The 21,036-nt window shown below is 37.1% G+C and overlaps 1 protein-coding gene across 2 annotated transcripts in view; it reads left to right on the top strand.

Annotated features, from left to right (window-relative positions):
- The first annotated feature begins 6,991 nt into the window (after window positions 1-6,991).
- The window catches only part of LOC121728392 (Fanconi anemia group J protein homolog), a 78,965-nt gene continuing 64,920 nt past the window's right edge, over window positions 6,992-21,036 (top strand). For both annotated transcript variants that reach the window (XM_042116563.1, XM_042116564.1), the window contains exons 1-2: window positions 6,992-7,388; window positions 7,672-7,783. In XM_042116563.1, the coding sequence (XP_041972497.1) occupies window positions 7,065-7,388; window positions 7,672-7,783 (436 nt within the window). In that variant the 5' untranslated portion in view covers window positions 6,992-7,064. The remainder of the gene's footprint in view (window positions 7,389-7,671; window positions 7,784-21,036) is intronic.

Here is a 21,036-nt window from a genome sequence, read left to right as displayed (position 1 = left end):
TTAATTTTTAAAATAACGACGTGCTACATGTCACATAAAAAGTAGTCCGGCTTAGTGTGACCATTTGTCGAGGCGTTTAACGGACAGCGGCTTCGTTTTAGCTCGCAACTTCCGGTAGCCGTTTTTATAAAATCATGAGAGTTGCAGTTTATCATGCTTTGCTTACATAATATTTCCGGTAATGTGTGTTCCCACAATATGAATTACTCACCAATAAAATGAAACCTATTTCCTTTCTTAAAAAAATTACTGGAACTCTAACTTTTTTACTATTTACTATTTAGCCTTAACTAACTATTCCAAATTTAGATAATGTTGATTTTACAATGATATAGTAATGCGTGATACAAAATTTACTAAAATTTTGTATCCAAACGAAGATCTATATAATTTAATAGATACGCCTGAAAATAGTTCAGCCGTATCCGAAGCCGCAGGCCTATAGTCTCTTAGAAATATTGTTTGGTTGGTTAAAATTTTAATTAAAATAAATTTAAAACTTTAGAATGAAACGAACGAAATACAAAGGGACCAATTTTTCGACCACAATTTTACATCAAATTGCAAGGATTGACCGAATATTTATTACCTGACCTCGATCGCAAACTAACTAAAATACAATACAGTGTCAATTACAACCAAGATTTCTCACATAAGTATCCCGTAAAACCACCTCGTATGGTAACCACTATCACAAGAAAGAGCCAGCAATAGTTCCCGGTAGAGGCTCGAAATATGCTGTAGACATATCTGTGGAACACGCACCTGCACTCCTGTAGGTCTTTAATTAGCGGGTTCACTAATTCATCAAGTTTTTTTTAATTATCAGCTAAATCTTACGCGTGCGGCGTCTGGTGTGGTCTTAATAGATCATGACGTCACTTCCGGTCTACTGGGGTCCTGTAGAAGTAAGACAAGCTCCAGACTATGAAGAATATAATATATTAATATTATGATGTACTAAAACACAATATTCTCCTAGCTGGTACTTTATACTAAAAATCATGTGTAAAAGTTTCCAGCATATCTAAAATACACCGATTTCGTCACTGATACACTCATACACTGACACACTGATGATCATCAAGCTACTTCCTGAAGTGCAACCAACAAAAAAAAATCATAAACTTAAATCTTTTGCCTTCCATCCCCTAAAATATGGAGGATGGAGGATGGAGGCGATGGAGTTTTATATTAGACTTTAAGTAACCAATTTAATGAATTAGGATATAGGAGTTTACACCGGACTGCAGACAGTAACTAAAAAATCATTAAATAAGTACTTACAAGAACCAACTTACAAAAAGAACTGAAATCCTACCAAAAACATTTCTTGTAAAATGTTGTCAAGCCATACATAATATATTTTTACTGGTATGTAGAATTTGTTTGGGTCAGTAGAGTTAGGCCATGTAGATTCAGAAGCTTGGCTCTACATGAGATCTCATATTCTTTTTCACAGGATGAACCTTATCATCTCGGCTACATTTTACAAGAAATGTTTTTAGTGGGATGTATTTAGGTATATTTTATACCAAACCATCTTGAGTTTGAACTTTTTACAATAGAACTGGTGTAAAATAGGACTTTGTTGTACTCGACATTGTAAGTAAAAAATTAAAAAAAAAATTGTCTATTAAATTAAGATAATAATTCTCAACAGGCACTTAAGGCGACATAATACGAGCAATTATTATTAATTGGCAAATTAATAACTGTCTAAACATAGTCACCAATTAACTTTACAAGGTGGGGCAATTTACCACAATACATATTATTATGAAATGTCAGCTGTAATTACTTGGCAATGTTATAATCGAGCTGTAAATAAGCCGATACAAGCTCCTCGGAATTATTTGAGGTCATCGACGTAAAATATATAGGGACGTCGCAATGTTGTTTGCCAGTTCCACCACCTCCAATCTACTCTGTATCGTTTTCGGTAATATTTTAGGTGATAGGAGCGATAATAAAAAACGAAGAAAAGTTGTTGCTTGCAGTTTACTATTGAATTATATTATATTTACTTATGTTTATTACTTATCAGTCTTATTTTGTGACGTCCCTCCATATCGCATGTCAATGGGCGAAGTATTTAACCCGTTTAAAGACAGCAGACCCTATCGATTCGTAGAAAACCTTTCACGGAAGGTACTTAAGACCTACTTGTATGTTCATTATCGCTTAATTTTAATAGTCCCGATTGGGCAGTTAAAAGGCGAGATGATTCTTTAAAGTTCGCCGCTCCTACTAGTGGCGCACTGTCAGCTGAAGGTTTACAGCCTCAAGAATGTTGGAACTTTGATAACCTCATGTTCCAGTACAGGGGTCACCAAATGGCGTACGGCGGTCCACATCCGGACCGCCGCGCGCCGACCCATTATGTGCGGACCAAGCATGTAATGTTCTTCTTTAAAAATTTATTTCAGTCTCGACATACGTTACTGCTGAACTTGTAGCAATAAAAATTGACACTTTTCTCATTGATACAAATAAACACCTTTGTAATTTCATACTTAATTATATTTGTTAATTTTTTTTTTAAATGTGTGGACCGCGAAGGTCATTTTAATTCTTAAAACGGACCCCGAGCGAAACTAATTGGTGACCCCTGGTCTAGTGCATCTTTTAAGCTTCGCCGCTCTTATGAAACAATAATATGCCTTGTAGCAGTTTCAGCTAAGGCCTATCCAACGGCAACCTTACCTATCTCTGTTGGGACTCGGTCTGTCTCATAGACCATGGTCAATGAGCAACAACAATACCATACAAACACCAACATGGTGGGAAGGGCACCATATCTACTAGTTTCGAATTATTATTTGGTGACTTTTGACTAGACTAAAAGACAACACTAAGGGGCTTCCACTACTTACGCGAGATTTTTAGGGAGTGAGGCGTAAAGTATAGTTTTCACAGAGCCAGTACTGGCTGCCAATAAGACTGGCAGCCAGTATGGGCTTGGTATATGCCGCGTGTGAACAGTTTTTCAAGCCAGGCCAAACTGAGCCAGTACTGGCTCTGTAAAAACTATACTTTAAGTATAGTTTTCACAGAGCCAGTACTGGCTGCCAATTAGTATATTGATATATGCCGCGTGTGAACAGTTTGGCCTGGCTTGAAAAACTGTTCACACGCGGCATATACCAAGCCAGTACTGGCTGCCAGTCTTATTGGCAGCCAGTACTGGCTCTGTAAAAACTATACTTTACGCCCCACTCCCTAAAAATCTCGCGTAAGTAGTGGATGCCTCTAGTGTTGTCAGAAGACGCGTGACATATTATTGTGTTTATTATGTACTTCCATATCCTACTTTGCTAAACTGTAGCTCCACTTTCCAAATCCTTTAAAAAAGTCCCCAAAATCCAAATAATTTATTTAGCCATAATTCAATTGGCGACGTAAACTTAATATTCAGTAATGGTAACAGAGAGGGTGTAGCGGGGTACAAGCAATTTGGTAGCGGTGCATAATGCAACGAATGGACCGAAAATTAGGGTGTCATCCTCATCGCACAGTATAGATAGTATACAGTATACACAGTAGAGTAAGCCACTCGTAGGGTCAGCGCAGACAGAGAGGAATAATCCTCGCGCGGTCTCGGGCATGCACTTGAAAATAAACTTTAAAATTAATAAACAGTGCATAAATGCTCGAACCTTACAAGAAATGCTCGCGCTTCCTCGAGGATACGCGGGATTCCCTTATTGGACTTTAGTGTAATAATTTTAAAGTTTATTTTCAAGTGCTTCAAAGAAAATGCCCGAGACCGCGCGAGGATTATTCCTCTCTGTCTGCGCTGACCCTTATAGATGCAGTATAGACAGTATATTCACAGTAGAACTCAAATTTGCTTAACACAGACACATAAGTTTTACGCGCGTGCGGTGTATCCTTATCATACGGTAGAGTAAGTCAGCAGCATCCTTGAATTAATGTCACTCGCCTAACACAGAGACAAGTTATATGCGTATATAAATGTGTATCGCAAGAAAAAAATCATCGGCAACCATAGAGCGATATCTATTGCCCATGATCGACGTCGATTGTCCTGCTTTTTGCTGCTTCAAGGTAAGTATCCGATACTATCACGCTAATATTATGACGTGCGCGTGCGCCCGTTCGCCGATTTGGGTTGGTAAAGATAGCATTTGAATCAAGACGACCGCGACGAGAGACCACGACCCGAGACCGCGACTAGGTGGTATTCGTAGGTAGGCGTATATTCGTAGGTAGCTGTAGCCCGGCGACCTGCGACCGGTCGCCGGGCGACAGCTACCTACGAAGTACGCGACCGAATCGTGCGACCCATAAGAAACTCGTGACGCGACTGGGTCGCGCGACGCAAATCACCGGCAGGCCACGCCCACACGTCGCGTGACTCGGTCGCTTGCACCCGTCAGCACTTCCTATTAATTCATATAAAGCAGTGGGTCGCGGTCGCCGGTCGCGGTCCCGAGTCGCGGACTCGCGTCGCGGTCTCGAGTCGCGGTCTCGAGTCGCGGTCTCGCGTCGCGGTCGTCTTGATTCGAATGGTACCTAGTGTACTGTATATTCATTATATTGTGTGCACACCGAGCGTCCAAAGTTATTTTACTTCTGTAAGCTCTGGCAGCCCTTATGCCAAAGAGCTATGGATCACTCTAATGAAACTTGAAGGTAATATAATTTAGAATGGGATGTGTGCCCTTTCCTTTCGACATACTGTTGCAATTTATTGTTTAACTTGATAAAAAAGATTATTTTTAATAGAAGATAAGTAAACACAATAACATGAATGATGAAATATCGTACTGAAATCATATAATATCTAAGTACTGTAAGTAATAACTAAGTTGTAACGTACCTCACGTAGGTACTAATTATAGAGAGGAAAGGTTTAATTGTTTGTTTGGATGGATTAGGCTCTTAATGTACTAGGCCGATTTTAATGGAATTTGGCTCAGCCGTAGTTTAAAATATAATAAGTTACATACTTTTTATCCCAGAAGCGTAACTTTGTACGATCTATACTGTACGATCTCCAAGCAATTATTTGCGCGTCAAAAATATTGAGTATAGACCGTGCTATCTATAATTATTGCACTAATGTTATCTTCCTAGTTTTGTCAATCTAGTGAACATAAGCTCACGTCACTCACTAGCAATAACTATCGATAAGTTAATAAAACGGAAGCCAAGAATATTCCCTTAATAGGGTTTGACCTCTCACGGTTGGTATCACAACGCTATAATGACATTCATGTTCTAAAGTTACTTGTATTAGGGGCACGCTAATATTTACGCTTAATCGCTCTACGAGCGTTAAAATATTAAGACGACACACCTACAACTTCTTAAGCACCAAAACTTTCGATTAAAATATTGATTATTATAATACTTAAATGTTACATGTGCAAAACTTACTAAGCTGACCCAACAATTAATGTTGTTTTGCCTAATCATTATATTTTGAAAGAAAGAAAAGAAAGAAAGAAAAATAAATTTATTTGGTATTTAGCATCTTACAAAAATAATTCTTAACTACTAATACTATCCTATGTAATACCAAATTGGTTACCATTCAGCAATGTTGCGTACGGATCCGCAACGCTGATTTTCAATGGACACTTTACTTTTAGGTACTTAAAAACATAAAAATTATAAAAATCCTTACTAATCATAATGTGACAAAATTTTATTGTATTTAAAGCTACTTTAAAAAATAAGTAAGTATTGAAGTTTATAATAAAACAACTCTTGAAGGCATTGGTGACATTAACATAATTATAAAAGTTATCTAAGTACAGTATACAGCATCTTAGATATAATATTTTGCATGTGTTATCAATTATTATTAATTAATAATTAATAAAGACGTGTCTAATCTTTCAGTCCATCTTTTAAAAAATTCGCTTCAAAATCTGTTGCATTGCAACTTGCATACAAGTTGCCTAATTTCATGAGTATAAAATATAAAATAATATTCACTCTTAAAAGTTTGTTGTTTTCAACTTCTTCCTGTATAGGGACAGACAGCGGGAAGCAACGTTATTTTAAAGATACTGTTGTGAAGTGATAGCAGTGTAATAAATGTATTTTATTACTTCACCCTCCATTAACGCGTAGATATTAGTCAAAAATCCCGGCTGTTTAGAGTACTGCGTTCCCGCCGAAATTCGGCGCCATTACACGAGTGAGTTGTCATCGGAGATATGGCGCGTTCTAATTTGGTTTATAACCCGACACCACGTTTAATGCAATTACTGTTAGGCCGTGCTAGACCATAGAAATCAATAAGTTAACAAGTTGAAATAAAAAATACCCCTGGCAGCATAAGTGCCAGATGGATTAAGAAAATACTTATGCATTATTATTAATGGAGCTAATTAATAATACTGATGCAAGTGATACGACAAGTGCAATTTATATATTAGTAAGTAATTAGTACTTCGATAACTACTAATATTATTATGACTGTGTAAAAATTTATATTAAGTTTCTGTTTGTGTTCAACATATAACTTTTATTAGGATTTTTCTTAACAAATTATTAGGAATTTCCCCTAAAGACCACAAAAATTTAATTTCCCAAGCTTAAAGTGTCTCCCTCCTATATCAGTTAAAAACTTAATACCAGTTAATACCGAAAAGGTTCCAAAGATGCAGCCAAGGTTCAAACAAAGAAACGGGCAGACAGCGAGGTCAGAGGGTTCTGGTTTAGCCCAAGTAGAAATGGGCGGTATGATACTTTTTCCTTTTAGGTATAAATGTTATTAATTTGTAAAAATAACGAATTTCAACAATTTCAATAATTATTTTGTTCTTGTGAAAATGCAAGCTGTATGTTGTACAGTTTAAGCAAGTTATAATCTTCGAAAAAAAAACACTTTGTCAGCCGTCAACTGTCACTGTCAAAAATGTCAAACATGTAAACAATAGGCAAAATTTCAAAACAAATCTTCTAACGTTGCTTTTAATTAAAAACAAGTAGTTTGGAATTGATTTTTAGTATTTATTTATACACACTACGAATTAGAATTATTTTTAAGATCAAATATTTGGTGAGCCGTTACAAAAACAGTAATGTCTAAGGTTATAGAAATATCGGATGATGATGATAGTTTTTATCAGGAAACTATTCCCAGCGAGGAAAGTGTGGTAACCAGTGATGAAGATGGTTCTGACGAGCTTCCGAAGGTTTCAATGAAGACCAGTCGACAGGCTGTAATCACTAATTTGTTTCCAAATGCAAAACCAAAACCAAAAGTTTTTACTGCTACTCCTAAAGAGGATACTTCTGTGGTAGTAAATGAGCCGCAAAAACCTGTATTCAAGAGGATGATTGGAGGAATAGAAGTGAAGTTGCCTGTAGATCCTTATGGAAGTCAAGTAGCGTTGATGTCCCAGGTAAGAATTATTTGTTATCCATACTTTAAGTTGTAAATGCAAAACCCTGTCTGCTTACTACTTATTAGTAACCTAAAAGTGTAACTTATTCCTCATACTTCCTCTTCATACTCCTTTTCTTACATTTATATGACTTATGAACTATCATGAGTTGTTGAATGTAAGAAAATAATCTTATTTAAGTATATATTATATATATATTAGAATATTTTTTGGAAACTTTAATAAATTCCATTATATTTTTTTATTTATTAATCAAAATCATATTTTTTTTGTTCTTCAGGTGATTACAGCAATCAAGAAAGGTCAGAATTGTTTACTGGAGTCTCCAACAGGCTCTGGAAAAACACTTGCTCTGCTCTGCGCTGCATTGGCTTGGCAGAAACATGAAAGGGGTAAGTCATTTTGTCACTACTATATCATAAAAATATTCTACAGCTACTGTATTTACACAAAGTAGGATTGGGTTGGTAACATTGGCTGCATGCATTCTTACTAGAGATGTTCTGATCATGACTTTGGCCGACTAGCCGACTAGCTGATTAGTCAGTTGCAAAGAAGCCGACTAATTGGCCGACTAGTCAGCCAACCGATCATGGTTTTAGATGTTTTCGTAACGCTTTGTTTACTTTACTGCTGATTCACTATTCGACTATTCACCGACTAGTCGGCGACTACAAAAATGGCCGGATAGTCGACTTTACCGACTAGTTGGCACATCTCTAATTCTTACCTCTCAGTAAGGATTGCAACCAAGTACGCACTCAAAGACAGACGCCGTTGGTGAGGCCAGCTTACAAAAAGATGGTATACCAGCCTCGGTGACATTAGCCGGTTTTATTGATATCAACTTTTGCTATATTGCTATAGGTATTTGCTATATTTGGGACTCATATGTTTAAACATAACTTAATAAGTTATCACTGGCTGATTATAATTCATATCTATGGACGCTTCACACCATGTCAGTCTGGCCCCATGCTAAGTACCTAAAGGTACTGAGTACTAAGTACCTAAAGGTACAGGTACCAGACAACAGAAATATATTTAATACTTTTATATTATACATATATTTAAGATTTTTATTATATCATACACATATTTAACATATATTCAGACCCGGGAACATTGAAAACTTTTTGTTCCGTCGGCGGGATTCGAACCCGCGATCCCCGGCTTGTGCTACCAACGCGCTCACCACTGAGCCATAGAGGTCGTCGATAAGATAATATTTTACACATGCTGAAAGACTAGACTTACTAGGGTGTAATTTGCTTTTCTAGATCTGAGAAGCGACTAATATCTATTTTTAAGCGACTTCAAAAAAGAATGTTATCAATTTGGTATTATGTATTATAAATGAAGCGACTAATATCTATTTTTAAGCGACTTCAAAAAAGAATGTTATCAATTTGGTATTATGTATTATAAATATATTATACAATGTAACATTTCCTGAAATGCCCAGTTTTTGTATTATAAATTATAATATATATATATATTATGTTAGTCTATATCAGCATCTGAACAAATGTGCCAAATTTCAAAAGTGTAATGTATGTAAGTTTTTATGTTTGTGTTTGCACAATTTATGTCCGGAACTATAGGGCCAATTTAAGTAATTACATTTTTTGATGTAGAATTTATTGTTCAACTTTACTGCAAGTTTCGTCAAACTCGGTTCAGTAGTTTATGAGATAGGGAATTTTAAGTACAATTTTGATGTTTTATTTTTTAATATTCAACTTTTCATACCCTAAATAAATTAACTATCAAAGCAAAAAATTGCCAGATCAGCAACTTCTTAACATAATACATAAGAGTTTCAACCTCCTTTACAACTTTCGTATGGTATTACTCACCACCACCATTACTGTGGCAGTTACCACTTCACATTACAAACTGTAGTTAAAGTTACCAAAAGTACTCGAAGTTTACAAGTAAAGTCAATTGATCATAAGTGCTCGCGTGTCAGACAGACACATAAATCGCCCACTGTCGACCAACCAACGGCCTAACATGAAAATTGCATCGCATGCAACATTTGCATAAGAGCGTATCTGCCATTTCCCATATTTTTTATTGTTACCCAATTTCGCCAATTTTGCCAATAACTTTCGAATGCTAATGTTAGTTTTATGTGCTCTGCTAATGCACATGCAATAGTCGTAACGATAAAATGTTATCGTGGTTTAGACTCATAATACAAGAACATATTTTTTTGGATTCTAATCAAAATCAAAATAATTTTTATTCAGAGTATTTTTTTTACAAAAATGTTTCCGAGCGTCGAAACTAAGGTGCCTACCACCGGTTCGGGAACTAACCCGGCGAGAAGAACCGGCGTAAGAAACTCACACAGGGCCATCTGTTACAAAAAGATGGAAAATTACAATTTAAAACATGTAACAATATTTTGACTTATCGAGCTATTTACAATAGGAAATATAAAAAATATTCTAGTAGCCTGTAAGAATCACCCTATACCCAAGGTGTGTTGTCGTCGACAAATTAAATCTTACCTAATCATAATATTACTCGTTGTTGCCTGCAACTTCGTTTTTCACAGGTTTTTCACCATTTTCCAGGAATAAAAAATATTTCTTTCCCCAGGGGACAGATAGGGTTTAGTTTAGCAGTTTGAGTGTCACAAACAGACACACTCTAGGATTTATATTAGTAAGGATGTAAATAATGCGAAATACTTTTCCAATAAAATTGGTATTCTATTGACTATTAAGACCATTGAAATTAGGATCTTGATTAAAGTAATTAATTCGATGTTATTAATTCGATGATATACTATTCGATGTTATTAAATGCATTAAACTCTAATAAGTAGACCTTGTTATTATGTATTAAGTTGAGTTTGGGCCTGTTTCACCACTTCCTGTTAAGTGCCAGATAGGCTATCCACCACTTAACTTGACAGCTGATAGAGTATGGAGCATCCGGATGGAATATAATATTCAAATTAGATGACGTATAATATTGTTCCTCCCACACACCTTACCACGGGCTTGAATTACCTTAAATCTGTAGGTCAAAGAAGTAATTTTCGCTGAATAAATTTTCACTTGCGTTCATGCACTTCTAAACCAAATATTGTCGTATTTGCCTCCACAAAAGTAATATTCCCCTTCTTATGTCACTTTTGCGGAGTTCATAAATAATGTAGCGACATCACATCAATACAAGTTGGTCCTATCGGAAAATTCGAGCCCTGTTGACATCCAGCAATATTGAGCCGTCTACACCGCGAACAAAAAGCATTGAGAAACTTCTACCGTATTTCAACTCGGGATCAACTGTAAACTAATAAATGAATTCCTATTTAATTAAGTTTAGGTTTATTAATTATTAGTTAAGTATAAAAAATCTTTCTGTATTTTTTTTTAGTGAATACTATACTTGCGACAGAGAGGTGCAAATTGCAATAGACATGAGGAGTGAGCACGAGTTCTAAACAGCTACATCGAAAAGTGGGCGGAGCTTGACACCCCTCACCCCGCAAATTGTCACACGTCGTGTCATAGGGAAATTTGATTACCACACCTCCTCTTTGTATTAGCTCGGTGGGTAATAGGGTCTATGGCTAAGCACCGCTCTGACTCCTATACTACATTCCTTTAGGCTGAGTTCTGAAAACTTGGTAGGTCTCAGAGCTATCATACCATGCCACGCGCCTCCTTTTACTGCGGGCTTTAAGCACGGCGACCGAATTAAAAAATTCCGTAACAAAAATAAACCAGCTAAGGGCATGTCCACGTCACGACGTCGTCAACGTGGAACTGTGCGGTAACGTGGCACGGCACACTGACGTGACCTGTAAATTTACGTCAATGTAACGTAAAAATGCTCGTTTTTAGGGTTCCATACCCAAAGGGTAAAAACGGGATCCACTAAGACTTCGATGTCTGTCCAGTGTCCGTCTGTCCGTCTGTCTGTCTCCAGGCTGTAACTCAAGAACGGTAATTACAAGAGAGTTGACGACGTCAACGTACCGTGCCACGTTACCGCACCGTTCCACGTTGACGAGGTCGTGTCGTGGAGATGTGGACAGGTTAGGTTAGGTCAGCTGGCCGATTCTGTATCGTACATTTGTGAGTTAATCACTGAGTTAGTAACGAAACGGAGGAGTGAGCAACGGAAAGTCTCACTTTTGTATGCAAGTGAATACAAAAAGTGGCACTTTCCGTTACTCACTCCTCCGTTTCGTTACTAACTCAGTTATTAACTCACAAATGTACGATACAGAATCGGCCAGCTGGTTAGGCTAACCTAACCTAACCTAACACTCGTCTAACGTTGTTTAAGTTCGGCACTGTGTTTGTGTGCGTGCGACTGGACGTATGCGTGTAGACTAGCTGCTAACTGCAATAGCTTTACCGCGGCAGTCCCCGAGTGCCACACGTATTTTTGGAACCTCAGATATTTGACCTCGACACTTTCTATTAGTACCTGCATGGTAGGGGCAGAGGGCGTTGATAGTATCAACAACTAGATCGCGTTTATTGAGAATAAACAGCGACGCGTTGTTAGTATTCCTGGGCGTCAATAGATTTTGAACATAAGAAATAACTTCGTTCCATTCGGGTGTCCCTTGACACCTCTCAAGTTTTTTATCTACTTTTGACAATATGACTATCATGGTCTAGCCTGAAAGACGTGAGAAACTTAGTCACAAGCCATCTGATTTTGGCGTGTGTCGTGTCGCTCACGATTCCTAATTTAGTTTTCGTCAGTTCTGACGACTCAATTCCGGCTTCCTAATGTGCATTTTTATTCGAAAAACCGGCTCGTCATTGTCAAAAAAGTTTGCGCTTTGATATACACGGAAGAAAGTTTTGGCTTTATCAAAATAGTCTTTGTTGAAAGTAGAAACACTTTAACGAAGACATTTATACTGTTTTGTCTTTGACTTTTCTGAAGTATTAACTACTTTTCTGAAGTAAGTCCCAGACGATAATAATAATGATTATGATTATTATTATTTATTATACCTACCTTGTGAGTTGTGTATAGATAGGGTCAGAAACTCTATGTTGGTCAGTTCCTACTCTAATATGGTATCTATTCCACGGCAAGTCATATCTCTTGGAATTTGGCGCGAAATAGACAGCATGAACGCGAGACACCATCCTCGTCCTGTTTTCTTGATTTTTTTATTTGAAAATCTAATCTTTTTTATCATTTAAGCATAAAGACTTATAAAAAAGTGGCGATAAACGGCGATGGTCACGGGTTTCGTAGGTCATACTGTAAATGGTAATGGTGTACCTTCACACAAAGTTTCATTCCCATAAAATTATGTATGCCGAAATAAATCGTCATCCAATTACAGAGTCGTCGGGAAAATTCAAGGGAATAAAGCTCGTGCCTTCGGCGGGAAAGCAAACAAATTCCTCGCCATTAATTCATTAATTATGGCGAAACGTTAAAGGGAGTCTCGAATTAATATATTATACGGTATTGTTTAGTTCAAGTGGGGAGTTCGGAGGCGCGTCACGTTCGCCACTTCTTGCAACCGATACGCCAAAAAAACGAACTAGCCAACACTGGCTCTTTAATTGTCCGGCTCCTGGACTAACACAGAATAAGTTAAGACAGAAGACAGCTTTACGAAGCTTCCCTTCTGTGGTTCTCGAACGAAGTCCGAAAATGCGGCGTAGCTTTCTACTGTAATGCTGCATTTCCATGCTTGCCGAGCATTGTGGATGCTCGGCAAGCGTCCACAAATCTCGCTTGGCATTTAGAAGTCGTTTACACGCTTGTGAATGTGTCAGATGTATACGTACATCCAAGGCGCTTGCCGCAAGCGCCCTTTGATCATTGTCCAAAATCCGACACTACACCGGATCGGATACAAGCGTCCACAAGGTAACGCAAGCCAAGCCAGATACTTTCTTTACACGCTTGTGCTTGTGGATGCTTTAGAGCATTTTTGGAGATGGTCGTGGTATCCAGCTTTCCAGCTCACCAGCACAATATTTTGAAATGCTGTCAAATGTTGTTGCCATAATGATATTCTTGATGTATTATTCTTAAGCATATGGAGGTACGATATACGACGTGCCTTATAAACTTTGGTTCTACAACAATAAGGTAAAAAACATTCTCTACCAGCCCCCGAGATTAACGCTAACCATACCTGCATATAGGCTTCCCTTCTGTCTCCATTCAGTCTATATTCTTATTCAATACCAAAAAGAGCGCCTATCTATATCTGATAAGATGTAACGATTGCACTAATATGATAACTACTTATAATTGGCCGATAGGAGCCATAAGATTAATGAGCATATCTTCAAGGAACATAATGATATCTTAGCTCACCAGATTTGGTAAAGCAATAAATTGACATATTTTTCAGATTTAATCAATAAGACAAAAAGTCATTTCCAATAAACAATAAGTGATAGAAGTTTTGCTTCTCTATCAAATTGGTTGTATTGTTGTTGAATGTTGATAATTTATAACCGACTACGAAGGAAAGTTTCATACTGCATTCTTGTTTTTAAGAAATTTAACATCTACAGTTATCGCTAGTACTATTAGCAAGACGAGCGAGCCGTATGGTGTATATTTTTCCTACATTTTGTTTTAGTTTACTCGCCAGCATTTTATACTTCCTCGTTAATAACGCTACAAATTACAATTATAAAATGTATCTACAATGTACATATCGAAAAGAATCCAGTAGTAACGTATAAGATAAGAACAAAATTGTGTAGCGCCTCTGGGCTCTGCCCACAGTGTAAGGCGTTTTATTGATAAATGATGTAAATACTTATATTTAGTAGTTTATACCCGAATAAAAATTAAATGAATTTCAAACTAAGAAACTTAATCTTATAAGGTAAGGGGTAGTTGGTAAAGTAAGGTTAAAGGATGAAATCTACCCTGCATTTGAACATGATCCCTCATTGGGATCGCATCAATCGTCCCGCGCCGCCCCCCCACCCCCATGTCTTCCGCTACACGTGGAGACAAATTAAATCCGATGGGGGTTAAATGGGGTTTACATTTTAATGATGGAGATGAAAATTGGAAAGTGTTAAAACCGCTGTTTCATTTAGCTAGACATTATAAAGATGCTGTACTTTAATTATTATTATAGAGAAGAGAAGATCCACACCCTAAACCTGCTTCTTATCTTTAAAAACAAGGATAGTTATTTTCCTATCTCTATCTGCTTTCTGCAGTTTGTAAGGGAGGTATATTTTCTTACATCTTTTTATTTCTTACAAAATATTATGTTCTACGCAAGGTGTAACAAAAGTCGAAACTAAGTGATAATACTGTAGGGTGTGCACGTGTCCACTGTAGAGAGCTCACTGTGAAATAATAATAATAATAGCTCCCACACCGGTTACGGTGACGGTGGCCGGTTTCACTGAAACCAGGCCAGCTACGCAGGAGTAATTTTATAGTGCCCAAGTGTGCGCGCAGTACACAAGAGCACTCTCTGCGAAATAACTTCTTTATAGGAACATGCATTTTATTTTCTCCCATGTTACCGAGTTTAGTCAGTTTCCTGCCTCTCGCGGTGCTAATGTCAGACATTGCTTTGGGTTGCATCGTCCCAGTAGGACTAATATTTCCTCAAGTAGGTCAATAAGTACTAAGATAATAATCTTACTTCTAATATCAGCTACTGTTTCAGGAATTTGGCGCCTTATGCGCCTTGTTTTCTCACACTCACCACCTTTTGATCTGTGTATTTCCTTGCTAAATCACTTTAATATATCGTGCATTTTGATACTTTCTCTCATGTAACCGCGTTTTGTCAGTTTCCTGCTGCCTTCTGCGGCGCTAAAGCCCTACGGTTGCGTCGTGAGGTACAGGAATTGTCCATCCTTTATGTGACTTTTCTTACATGTTACGTTTGTGTCATTTTTGTGTCATGTTTCCCATCCTTTTGGTAGTAATTTCTTTATAGGTATTGCATTAAATTTTCTCCCATAAAACCGCGTTTTGTCAGTTTCCTGCCTCCCGTGGCGCTAATGCCCATTTGCATCGCATCATCCTCTTCTTCTTACAAATTTTCTATATCGGCTGTTTCAGGAATTTTGCGCCATATGCGCCGTATCATCACTCTTACGTTTAATTTGTTAATTTGTTACGTTGCCATCTTAATATTTCCTCCCTTTGGGTAGTAATTTCTTTATAGGGCGTGCATTTCGATATTTTATCCCGTGTAACCGCGTATTGTCAGTTTCCTGCCTCCCGCGGCGCTAATGCCCTAGGGTTGCGTCGTCGTCCCAATCGTAAACGTTATTTATGACCCCGGCGATTACTCCACTCATCTGCATACAAATTTATGCTGTGATCATACCCCGAGCTTCCGACATCGATTTGTTTGTGGGACCTACACCAAGAAACAAGAGTAGATATCTATTAGAGTGAAGTTATTAGATTAAGTGGTGGGAATGTGTGGTGGATGGAAAAGAATAACTTTTTTTAACGTTCGTAAGGGAAAATTAAAACGCTCGGGCGCGTGCCCCTACAAATCACAAAAAATGTTATTTCAGCGCTGCTACTTTCACAGTGAACTCTACAGGGTGTAACAAAAATAAGTGATAATACTTTAGGATGTGTACGTGTTCCTTGTATAGAGTTCACTGTGAAAGTAGCAGCGCTGAAAGACCAAATTTTTTTCGCTTTTGTATGGGGAAACTGGTGACGCTCGGGCCATTGCCCATACAAAAGTAAAAAAAAAATCGTGGAAACACATACACACCCTAAAGAGTTATCACAGTTTAGTTTTGTTACACCGTGTAGAGTTAAAAAAACAATATAATATTTTAAATATCTGCAAAATTAGTTATAGTTTTGCTAGTCACCATTTCCTTGCATGAAAAGAAAAACGTACCAGAAAACTTAGAAAGCGCAGTTCGATCGCTATCAGATGAACGTTTTGTTGGAATTTGGCGGGGGCAATTTCCACGGGAATATATTCCGAATGACACTATCTGTAAATGCGATAATCGCGTGACCGCCCTCGGTAATTGTACATTTGGATTAATAGTGCCGTGATCGAATTCCTAAGTTTTTAAACTGCATACCATTATCCTGTCATCGCATATAAATCACACATTTTTTCGTTTAGTTTTCTTTCGAGTTTCGGGGGAAGTGGAACTAAGATTGCAAGTAGACAGTAGTTTACAATAGCGATATGCAGATTAGATATTCACTCATAAAATTTAAACTTTCAAAGGAATGTTTTTGCTTCCTAGATTTTTATTTTATTGTGTGCTGGGTTAAGGTCGTAATTTTTTTATCTTTATAATACTTTATATTATGTAATTAGTAATTACATGATGTCACAAAACAAAGTGCTAAAAATTTGTAATTTCTATGGGCAAGCGCCCTAGCGACATTATTTGCCCATGCAAAAGTTTAAAAAAGTTTATCTGTCAGCACAGTGAACTCTATTCAGGGTTCACATACACCAAATATTACACCCTGTAAAAGCTTTTTCTCCCATCAAAATATGTGCCGAGTGTTTTGCCTGATTCATTTTGTTTTAGGCTGGTATAAATAGTCAGTACTTAAGATGCGACCCGGTCTCAAGACGCGGTTCGGCTTTGTGATTAGTCCAAATTTTGACAGCCAACCAATCACAGAGCCTGAACCATGTCTTGAGACCGAGATGCATCTTGAGTACTGACTATTTATACCAGCCCTAATGTTTCTAAAAATTTTCGTTTAGCTTTTTAAAATTTATTTCATGATGATGATTACACACATGAGACTTATATTATGTTAGTTGTTACAGATATCCAAATACCTTGATGTTAATTGACTGAATGCCCCGAGGACCTAGGTTGTGAATTTGAGTCCTAGCCTGTTGTTTTTATGGTTCCGTAGCCAAATGGCAAAAAAACGGAACCCTTATAGATTCGTCATGTCTGTCTGTCTGTCTGTCCGTATGTCCCAGCCAGAAAAATTGTTAAAAATCTTAGGGGTCCCCATAGGTACAAATGAAACAACAATATTTTTTTTTCATCTAACCTATGCGTGTGAGGTATACTGGATAGGTCTTCAAAAATTATATTGAGGTTTCTAATATCACTTTTTCTTCTCTTGCAAAGTCCCCCCACCCCTCTAACTTCTAAAGTAACATAATAATTCTAATAAAAATATATATATGATGTACATATGTACTACAAAACCTACTAACGAAATTGGTTTGAACGAGATCTAGCTTGTAGTTTTTTTATAAGTCATAAACTTAATTTAACTTTTATTAAATCAACTGAAATATAAAAATAAATCAAAAACCTTTTAATTTCATAAAAATAAACCTTATTGCTGCTGCGGAACCCTTCATGGGCGAGTCCAACTCGCACTTGGCCGATATTTTTTATATATCTCTTTAACACGTTCATAATCTTGATCTATTTATTATCCTAGTACTATCCAGTTGCATGTGCGCTTGCATTTTTTATCCACCACCAACGTGTGAAACTTTAATATGTACATATCGATAAAATATAATCGATAATGAATTAAACATGTCTCCCGTTTCAACCCCTTCTATTTTTTGTGTTATCATATTTTACAAATCATTAAACTTATGTTAATAGATAGTGCTCCCTCGCTAGTCGCTACCTTGGCCGTTTGCGTTTAAAAAAACTTCTCCAATCATATTCGGAATGGTAATTTTACAGTTTTGAGCACGTCAATTTGTTAATGCGATGGGCTCGCGTTTGTGGGTTTCGTGACTTTTTACGAATTAGCTTTTGTCTCTTGTTTTTTTTTTAATTTTATCGATAGTCATAAATTTAATGCGTTACACAGTTTTGGTAACTATTTAGTTATCCGTGGTTTTAGTTTGATTTATGTCTCTGGTGCAGTAGTATAAGGTCGGACAATTTTTGTTTTATGTTATGATATTTAGACTCAAGAGAGACCTAGTTTAAAAGAACATATTATTATCCGTTCTCCTATTAAAAGATATTATTCAGCAATTTGTTCGGTAACTTACAAGTTACAAGCATCTATCTATTATTATATTATACTAGCTGTCCCGGTGAACTTCGTGTCGCTTTAAAACCTTCCTTGGAATTCTACAAATATTTTAAGACTAAAATTAGTCCAATCCGTTCAGCCGTTTTCGAGTTTTAGCGTTACTTACACAATTGAAAATCCATTTTATATATATAGATAATTACGAAACGAACGAATACGAAAGTTTCTCTTTCTCCGTCTGTCTTTCTGTCTGGCTGTCTGATTACTTTTTTTCGTACTTTTCTGTATTATTACCTATTTACCCAATTTTTATAGGTACTTCTGAGTCCTGCAAAGGGCGCATATAGGAAAGCAAGAACAAAAAGCTATAGTTATTACGCGATAAACTAATTTCTTCACATCTAGTCCGAAGAGTTCAGACTACTAAAATCGTTACTGCTAGCGCCATCTCTTAGTCAATGTTTACATTTGATAATAAACAGAAATTATCTTTGGTAATATTTCCAAAAATTATAATATGTACTTAACACAAAATATTGTGATTTTTAAAGGTTAAATCAATAAAAAATTATATGCAATATTATGTAATATTATAGTTGTGTAATCACCTTCTTGATTGTTGCACAGATTGTGATGAATTACATTATTTTATTAATGTTCTTGTAATAATGAAAGAACATATATTTTACTACTACAGCAAACTAAATTAATTGCTGTTTTAAAGATTTTTAAAACGCGTTTAAAAAATTAGTTGCAAATTCTCGATTTAACGCCATCTGTGTCTATTCCTGCGAACTAAGTTGTGTGAGTGGTGGTGACAGTTGTCAGGCTAACTTTGGACAACGCCATCTACGTTCGATTAAAGAAACTACGTTCTCTACAAAAGCTCTACAAAGCTTGTACTCAAGGGCAGAATACAGTCAACACAGAGTTTTTGGGTTCCGTTATATCTTTCAAATGTTATTATATTATGGATGCAGAACCTGATTTAGCTTTGACCGATCAGAACGCGTTTTACATAGATTTGACTTTTGAAAACAGAACCGGTTTTTTTTTTCAAGAATTACTTCCTGAAGGGAAACGATATAGGTATGGGTGAGGCCGCCAATTTTTGCTGATGTGGCACTGAATTATTGCGTTGGTAGCGTAGATACTTCTACTACAAGAAAAAGTGTCTACGCTGCTCTACATACTAAAATGGTAGCGAATTTTTATATCTACGCTACCCTACGGTAGCGTAGATATAAAAATTCACTACCATTCGCACCAGAGGGCGGAGAAAAAAAATTACCAAATCTGTAATCAGCTAAAATTGGCGGCCTCACCCATCTGCGAATCGCAACAGTTCGCCAGGGCGCGCAGTAGCGTCCAAACCGCAGCGGTCAGCCTGCCTAGCATACGCTGACGAGATATCTCTCTCTACATGTTTTCTCGATGTTTGATAGTTTGTCTCTTCATCTCTATTGACCCTAGCATGACAAACTTTTTTACTCGCGTAGATCTATCATCAAAATAACACATTTTATAGAGTCTTGTCGAGATAATGTCGAGATTTTGTCATTATGAGACGAGTAGTTTTTAATTATCTCGAGAGTGAGATATCTCGTTATCGTATGCTAGGCAGGCAGGTCGCGACGGCCATCGAGATAGATCATACATTAGTATAAAACCGCCATTGAATGTATGTATGAGGTTTGACATAACGCATGGCGTGTCATGGCGTACGCGATACGCGCTATCCATACTAATATTATTATAAATGCAAATGTCTGTCTGTCTGTTACCTCTTCACGCCCAAACCGCTGAATCGATTTTGCTGAAATTTGGTATGGAGATACTTTGAGTCCCGGAAAATGACCTAGTCTACTTTTTGTCCCGGAAAAATGTACGGTTCCCGCGCGATAAACGAGTTTTGGCGCAACGAAGTTGCGGGCGTCATCTAGTGTCAAATAAGACTCCGCTATTGAAAGTAGCGAATTCTAAGGGAGTTCCAATTCCATACAAAAGTGAAAAAAAAAATTCGTCTTTCAGAGCTGCTACTTTCACAGTGAACTCTCTACAAGGAACACGTACACACCCTAAAGTAGTATCACTTATTTTTGTTACACCCTGTATAAAGAATCAGGAGTTCTCTCAGCACCTTCCGAACCACGGTATACCAGGTATACCTCGGTGCAAAATCTTACTTGTTGGTAGCATATGCTTAGAATACTTCTCACAAAACCGAAGTCACCACATGTTTCCCTATAAATTTTGAGGAGTTCCCTCGATTACTTATGGATCCTTCATCAGATCACCACTTTTGTGAATATAATACCAAATTGGGATGATACCCTATATACCAAAAGAAAAAATTTGAAAATCGGTTAACAAACGGCGGAGTAATCGTTGAACATAAGAAAACGAACATAACACCTCCCCCATTTTGAAAGTCGGTTTAAAATTGTAGCCTATGAGTTATTCTGATGTATTAGCTATGTTATTGTAAAGTTTCATTGAAATCCGTTCAGTAGTTTTTGCGTGAAAGAGTAACAAACATCCATACATCCAAACAAACTTTCGCCTTTATAATATTAGTAGGATTTATTTACATAAAATTGCTTGTGATCTCACTGCGTTGCAGCCAAACCGCTTGTACGCGCGGACGCATAATATAAATCGAGCCTACGCA

Source organism: Aricia agestis, chromosome 6 (genome assembly GCF_905147365.1).
Source record: "Aricia agestis chromosome 6, ilAriAges1.1, whole genome shotgun sequence".
NCBI classification, from domain to species: domain Eukaryota; kingdom Metazoa; phylum Arthropoda; class Insecta; order Lepidoptera; family Lycaenidae; genus Aricia; species Aricia agestis.
Note: the sequence above shows the minus strand (reverse complement) of the source record. Positions and strands in the feature narration are given on the sequence as shown.